Source organism: Sardina pilchardus, chromosome 14, assembly GCF_963854185.1.
Source record: "Sardina pilchardus chromosome 14, fSarPil1.1, whole genome shotgun sequence".
Taxonomy (NCBI): Eukaryota; Metazoa; Chordata; class Actinopteri; order Clupeiformes; family Clupeidae; genus Sardina; species Sardina pilchardus.
The window spans coordinates 24,261,986-24,269,485 of NC_085007.1; the positions used below are offsets into that span (position 1 = coordinate 24,261,986).

The 7,500-nt window shown below is 47.7% G+C and overlaps 1 protein-coding gene across 2 annotated transcripts in view; it reads left to right on the forward strand.

Moving 5' to 3' along the window:
- The window catches only part of col5a1 (procollagen, type V, alpha 1), an 88,097-nt gene that overhangs the window by 62,411 nt on the left and 18,186 nt on the right, over window positions 1-7,500 (forward strand). For both annotated transcript variants that reach the window (XM_062553680.1, XM_062553681.1), the window contains exons 33-43: window positions 459-503; window positions 651-704; window positions 1,766-1,810; window positions 1,923-1,976; window positions 2,399-2,452; window positions 2,575-2,628; window positions 3,868-3,975; window positions 4,244-4,333; window positions 4,843-4,896; window positions 5,510-5,617; window positions 6,507-6,614. In XM_062553680.1, the coding sequence (XP_062409664.1) occupies window positions 459-503; window positions 651-704; window positions 1,766-1,810; window positions 1,923-1,976; window positions 2,399-2,452; window positions 2,575-2,628; window positions 3,868-3,975; window positions 4,244-4,333; window positions 4,843-4,896; window positions 5,510-5,617; window positions 6,507-6,614 (774 nt within the window). The remainder of the gene's footprint in view (window positions 1-458; window positions 504-650; window positions 705-1,765; window positions 1,811-1,922; window positions 1,977-2,398; window positions 2,453-2,574; window positions 2,629-3,867; window positions 3,976-4,243; window positions 4,334-4,842; window positions 4,897-5,509; window positions 5,618-6,506; window positions 6,615-7,500) is intronic.

Consider the following 7,500-nt stretch of genomic DNA (forward strand, 5'->3'; position numbering starts at 1 on the left):
TACGGCGAGGGACTTATTTTAATGTTACAGCAACACAAACACAATCTTAATGTTTAAACAGAGCACAGATCTGAAAGAAGCATCCATAAATTCATAAATATGCCCTGAGAAGTAATTTCTCAAGCTACCTGAGGATCTTTAAAGATTATTTTCTGATGAGTTTGAGAGAGAAAAAAAATCCTGATCTGTTGCTGTGTGTTTACACTGGTGCTTTCCACTCCCAGTGCTGTGTGAGGTGTTTAATTAGTATGTACGGTGGGTAAACCCCGACACGCTTACCGGCACACTCATGCAGTCATGTATCCTCTGTTGGAAAAAAAAATGTATCTCCTTCCTCAGTTAATCACTTCCTTTTTTCCCCTCTCTCTCTCTCTCTCTCTCTCTCTCTCTCTCTCTCTCTCTCTCCCCCTCTTTCCTCTATTTCCCCCCTCTCTGTCTTTACCCTTCCCCTGACACAGGGAACAGCAGGCAAGCCAGGCCCCAGAGGTCAGAGGGGACCAACGGTGAGTCTCCTGCTGCTGGCAACCTTTGACCCTTACTTCTGTAGCGTGCACCTGCCCATGCTAATAATGGCCAAGGAGAAAGCCTTCAGCTGAGACTCACGTCTGTGTTTTTTTTCTCTCCGCCTTCTCTCTCTCCTCTGCCTGCAGGGACCACGTGGAGAGAGGGGACCCAGAGGTCCAACAGGAAAAGCCGGACCAAAGGTGAGTCGGGGTCAGAGGTCAAGGACAAGGAGCCTAACGTGTCGGAGTTTGCTTCTTCATTAGAGGTTCTTGTGAAGGAACTCCATCTGCGCTAGCTGCTACATGCTACTGTATGTCAGAACAGAGCACTGGAGCCTGTTCAAAACTGGCCCCTGTAACCAGGGAGGGGGGGTCAGAGTGGGACGCAGGCCCAATTTGGAGCGAAAACTGTTTATAAGCTGAGATATCTGGCAACTCTCTTTGGGGTAGTCCTGTATTTCCACCCTCGTGCGTGGAAGTTTGAAAGGTCATGCTACAAAATGTAACATAAATTGATCAAACGAGTGTCAAGAATCAATAGCGTGACATGCACATTTTGCACAGTTGTGTGTATGTGCATGTGTGGGTGGGTGGGTGTTTTCTCTGGGCCAGGAGAATGAGCTTGAACTTAATAACATTTGAGTTGCACACCATTCATAACCTTAGCAGTCGAAAGCAATTGGAGCTACAAACCTGAATAAATGAGCTTAGGGCCATGGAATACAAAGGCTGAAACACGAAAAGGCTTTCATCAATAAAATTTGGAGCAGTGTAAATATGATCCTTTCTGGCACACTGGAACAAAGTGTTGAGTGGTTCACTGGAGGTCGTGCAATCAGGCATCTCAAGACACATCAGCGGTACAGTTTAACACCTGCCTGTGGCCTACCACCCCCCCCCCCCCCCCCCAAAAAAAGAAGAAAACACCTCCGCACAATTTGGCCTTGAGTTGTGGAGGGCTGAAGGGAAAGGGGTGTTTTCTGTCCGTTCAAATTAGATGGGAGTCTGTCTGCCTGTCTTACACAAGACAGTTTGATGTTCAAAACACTTCAGATGCATAAGGACATTAAACGAGTAGGCATGAGAGGCGTGATAAGTAGACTATAATGAGTAGGCTGACAACGCTAACAATTATAGCGCTATGCTAATATCACAGTTATATGATTGATGCAACAAAAGGGTGAAACCATTGATATTCTTATGCGTTCTTATGGATTCACTTGTTTCACTTCACAAGTTTTTTTTTCGGTTCTTCCCAACAGGGTAACTCAGGAAGCGACGGCCCCCCAGGACCTCCCGGTGAACGGGTACGTCACTTTCCCACCTACACGCTGCATGATCAACACTGGTGACTGGTGCGTGAGTTGGTTTGTTGTGGGTTGTGGTCTGAATCTCTGATCTTTGCCTTGTTTCTTGCAGGGTCTGCCAGGGCCTCAGGGTCCAACTGGATTCCCCGGACCAAAGGGACCCCCTGTAAGTGTGAACACGACAAAGCATCTCGGGTCCGAGTGCCCACGGGGGCCCAGGTTCGAGTCCGACCTGCGGTCATTTCCCGACCCCACCCCATCTCTCGCTCTCCCACTCGTTTCCTCTCTCACTCTTCACTGTCCTATTAATAAAGGCAAAAAATATACTTTAAAAATAAAAAAAAAGCATCTCAACAATTAGTTTTAAGCTTTTAGTGTTAGTGGGACTGATAAAGATGCTATAATGAACCATTCTGAGGCAAGAGGAAACATGGCAATATCCTTTGGGAAATGGTTTCTTCAATTTAATAAGATAAACTGAAGGTTGAAATGATAAAGGGAGTGGAATAGTCCATGTAGCCAGGTTGGTCACCAGCATAGTTCATCTGTTTTTGCTGATTCTGTTTGTGTGTTTGTTTGTGTGTGTAGGGACCAGCTGGGAAAGATGGACTGCCCGGACATCCAGGACAGAGAGGAGAGACTGTAAGTATCCAACGCCCCAACCCTACATGGACACACACATACACACACACACACACACACACATGTTTACACAGACACATCTGTGACATACACACTTATAATGACCTGTCCTCTCTCTCCAGGGTTTCCAAGGCAAGACTGGACCTCCAGGACCCCCAGGTGTGGTTGGACCTCAGGTGAGAGGCCCACTTGGCACAGAGCAGTTGACTCCATTCCTAACGAGCTCCCCCTAACGAGGTGTTCCTAAAGTGGAGCCTCCTAACGATGGTCCTCCATCACCCCATTAGAGCCATGGAGTTAGAATGTTACTGAGTTGCCATAGCGCCACAAATCCACCTCTACCATGCTCAGATTGTCTCTCTGTATGTGTATCTGTATGTGTGTGTGTGTGTGTGTTGGTGAGTGTGTGAATTGCTGGTGTATCGGTGCACCGTTGATGTGAATGTGTGTGGTTGCTTTAGTCGTGGCTGTCTGATGAGAGAGAAAGAGACAAGAGAGAGACAGAGAGAGAGACAGACAGAGAGAGAGACAGACAGAGAGACAGACAGAGAGAGAGACAGACAGTGAGTCAGTCCGGAGTTTCCTGTGGGGCTGCGAGTCCCTGAAGCTCTTCCTGACTGGTGGAGGAGCTGCTCTTTAAAGGCCATGCATATTCATGAAGGTGTATGTTTCAAAACGCTCTCTCCACTTCAAGTGTTTGGTGTTGTTGCGAACGCGGCTGGATTGCTCACTTCACACTTCCCACACAAACGCACACACATATACTCTCACACTCTCTCCTCTCCCACACACACACACACACAAACAAACACACAGATGCGCACATACACACACACACACACACACACACACACACTTTCTCCTCAGCGGTGTCTAGACTGTCACTGTAAAGGCTGAAGGGGGTCAGGAGGTGGTCATTAAGCCGAGGCTGGCCCTTGTTTGTCCTGATCTCCGCTGACGGCCGTGACTGGGGTGCCTGTTGATTGTTGGATGTGTTAGCACTCAGAGTCCTCATCCATTATGCATGCACAGTCAACATGGCACCACTCTCTCGATGCTAATACATGCACACACACATACACACACACACACACACACACACACACACACACACACACACACACATGCACACACACATTTTCACACAGTCTCACTTTCTGTGTTCCTATTTCCCACACCTAAGGTTATGCAGGCAAACACCTGCAAAATGTACATTCATCACGCAAGGACACATGCAGGCTCACACACATGCAAAGTTGCAAACACACCTAACTTCACCGGCAGTAAAACACACACCGATGCTGCGTTGATGCTACAGTGAGCTGATGCCACTCTGATGAACGTTCACTGACCTGCACAGGTCTATTTTGGTGGACGAAATAGCACTTACCCATAATGCACCTCTCTGTCCTCAGGGCCCCACAGGTGAGACTGGACCAATGGGAGACCGTGGGCACCCTGGACCCCCAGGCCCACCAGGTGAGCAGGGTCTGCCAGGATCCGCCGGAAAGGAAGGAGCCAAGGTGAGCGACCGCAAGTAAACTGTCATGTAGTCTGACATCCAACCATAGCTACATAGTGTATGATTTACCATTTTACTTTGTCCTGTATTTTGTACCAGTGTTTGATATTTACAGTACTGCAGACAAACTTGAACCTGTGGGGTTTTATGGAGTCTTATACAGGGAATGGATTCTTCTTAGATTCCATCATTGGGTTCTTGTGGCCTAATGTGTTCTGCTGAGGTACTGTAAGTCTGGTCCTGACAGCTCGTTCCGCTGTGTTCCGTAGGGAGACCCAGGTCCCGCTGGCCCCACTGGTAAAGATGGCCCACCTGGCATGAGAGGCTTCCCCGGAGAACGTGGTCTTCCAGGTGCAACGGTGAGTATTAGAGCCTTGCACTCTCTCTCACCAATCACCATAGAACTGAAGAATTCAGTGTCTCATAGACACACACATATAGCCGTGAGGTCTGAACAGAAATGATGAACCAAGTGTAAAGAGCAAAGTGTTGTGTGCTTGAACCACTCATCACTCATCAACATTGAGCTGACCCACCGATGTTCGTGCTTAAGATCTTGCTTATTGTAATACATCAGTGAATAGATTTTCTGTGGTTTTCTCATTAGCTTTAGTTGGACTCTGCCTGCCATTTAAATGATTTAATCTAATTGCCATTAGAGACCCTCTTTTCCCATGCCCATTATTGGAAGATTAATACATGTTGTTGCTATGTTAGTAAAGACTGAGTTTTTAACTAAGTTTGGAGTTTGGAGTGAGGAGGTTGGAGGAGTGTTTGTTGTGTTGCAGGTGTATTGCTGAAACTGTGTGTGTGTGTGTGTGTGTGTGTGTGTGTGTGTGTGTGTGTATCTGTGTTATTCTCTCCTCAGGGAGCCGATGGTCTGAAAGGAAGCGAGGGACCCAATGGTCCACCTGGTCCTGCTGTGAGTACACTCTCCCCACTCTCTCTCTCTCTCTCTCTCTCTCTTTCTCTCTCTCCATCTTTCATTTCTTCTCTCTGTTCATCTCCTCTCATCTTTCTGCTGTTGACGCTGTCTCTCGGCCCATCTATTGCTTGTTAGTGGCTCTGCCAACGTCTCCCTCATCTCAGAGATTTGTGCTTTTCTATTACTCTCCTCCGTTATTAGCTTTCTTCTCTCTCTCACTCCATCTCTCCTTTCACTCTCTGTCCCTGTTTTCATAAGAATCAGTGTGTTCCCTTATAATTTGATGTTACACTTGCGTTATATAAGGTAATAAGATATGTGCGGTTAAATAATTCACGCCTAACTACATTACTGAAATGTATTGTCCATGTCATCACTTTCCGACTTTATTGTGGAGGTGAAATATTCTCCACCAGCGTTCATGCATACATAAAAGATTTGCTTATAAATAAATAAGAAGGGCGTAACTCAATAATCATGGAACCTGATCGAACGGTTTTGGTCACTCTCTCTTTCTTTCTCTCTTGCTTTCTTTTGTCCTCTCTCTTTCGTATTTCTCCATCTCTCCATCTCTCCATCTCTCCTTCTTCTGTTCCCTCTCTCCTGGCAGGGCTCCCCTGGTGAGCGCGGTCCTTCTGGCCCAGCTGGACCCACTGGTCTGCCAGGTCGCCCTGGACCACAGGGACCTCCCGGCCCCAACGGCGAGAAGGGAGGACCAGTAAGTTTGTGTGTGTGTGTGTGTGTGTGTGTGTGTGTGTGTGTGTGTGTGTGTGTGTGTGTGTGTGTGTGCGTGCGTATGAAGGGAGCACCAGTAAGTTTGTTGTGTGTGTGTGTGTGTGTGTGTTCATGTGTGCTTACGCATGCAATTACACGAATGCCTGTGTGTGTGTCTATGTGTGTGTCTGCACACTTGAGTGCATGTTTACAGGTTTACAGGTTTAAGGGTTATGTCCCTTGAGTAGAGTTTACCCAGACATTACCACCGTTTTGGACATATGAATACAAGATTATATGTGTGTGTGTGTGTGTGTGTGTGTGCGTGTGTGTGTGCGTATGTGTGCTTGCTTGTGCATGTGTGTGCATGTTGATGTGGGCTACGTCCCTTAAGTCCCACACTGGTGCCCAGACGGTACTGCACGGCGCGGCGCCTCAAGACAGCCGCCGTTTCATAAATATGTTACGAGTTGAGCATCACTTGCTCATCCCTTCGCCACCCTGACCGGCCAGATGGCAGTTGCGCTGGTACAAGACCACACTCTGTCTGCCCTGGCATGAGCCACAGAGGAGCTGTATGCTGACGGCCTCCCTTCCCCATTCATGCCTGTGGCGTGGATGAGTTTTAGTGGTGTTCGCTCAGGGCGTCAAGGTGTCAGTGGTGGGGTTGTATAGTGTGAGCCAGATAGCTTTCAAGGCTCTGTGCTTAACTTAATGCGGCTGATGTGGTGAATGAAAGAGTCTATGTGTGTGTGTGTGTGTGTGTGTGAGAGAGAGAGAGAGAGAGAGAGAGAGAGAGAGAGAGAGAGATAATGAGAGAGAGAGAGATTTGTGTGTGTGCATTTGTGTGTGTGTGTGTGTTCCTGTCTCAATGTCAATCTTTGATTTCTTAGGGCGAGAAAGGACCCCAGGGCCCTGCTGGTCGCGATGGCATCCAGGGACCAGTAGGTCTGCCTGGGCCTGCTGGACCTCTCGGACCCCCTGGAGAGGATGGAGATAAGGTAAGAGGTGGCAGTGGGGGACTGCATTTTGTCTCCGTCTTTAATAAACACATTTACTGATACACCATTGTGCCTCTGCAACTCTCCTTTTAACACGCACACACACACACGCACACACATAGACACACATAGACATACATAATTCCACCACCTTTCCTCATGCACACACTCCGAAACGCTGCACAAGTTAGTGAGGAACATGTCATACATTGATATTAAAAGAGTTCATCAAGATCATTAGAAACCCAATTGCATTACCTGTAAACCTCTGGTCCAAGAGGAGGAGGAGGCTGCAGTCAACACTGTCTGCTGGAGTTTTGGATACCAACGACAGGCAGGCGCATTATTTCAGGGATGGGTTTTCAGAGAGACGTTGTGTCTGCAGTCTGCACAACAGTCTGGCAGTGTTTTTTTTGCCAGTAGAACAGACATCCCACACCCCACTGTGTCTGTGTCTCACACACCCGCGCACACTCACTGGCACATCACACATTCATTTTGAAGGGATATCTGTCTTAATTGAATCTGCTCTCCTCAGAGATATTGTCAGCTTCTTAATCTCATTAAACTCCCATCTCTGAATGGTGGGGTGCTGGGATGTGTGAGACTAATTGAACACACACACACAGGCGCGCGTGCACGAACAAACACACACACACACACACACACACACACACAGAGAGAGAGACACACACAAATCAAATCCAGCACACAAATCCTCAATACACAGATGTCAACACACCCATGTGCATCAATAGAAGCTCATGTGCTAACGCTCACTGCATCCCAACACACTCTACGCCAAACAGACTTATTCTTATTCTGGTGCGCACACGCATAGTCACAGTCACACAGAAACACACACACACACACGCGCACACACGTA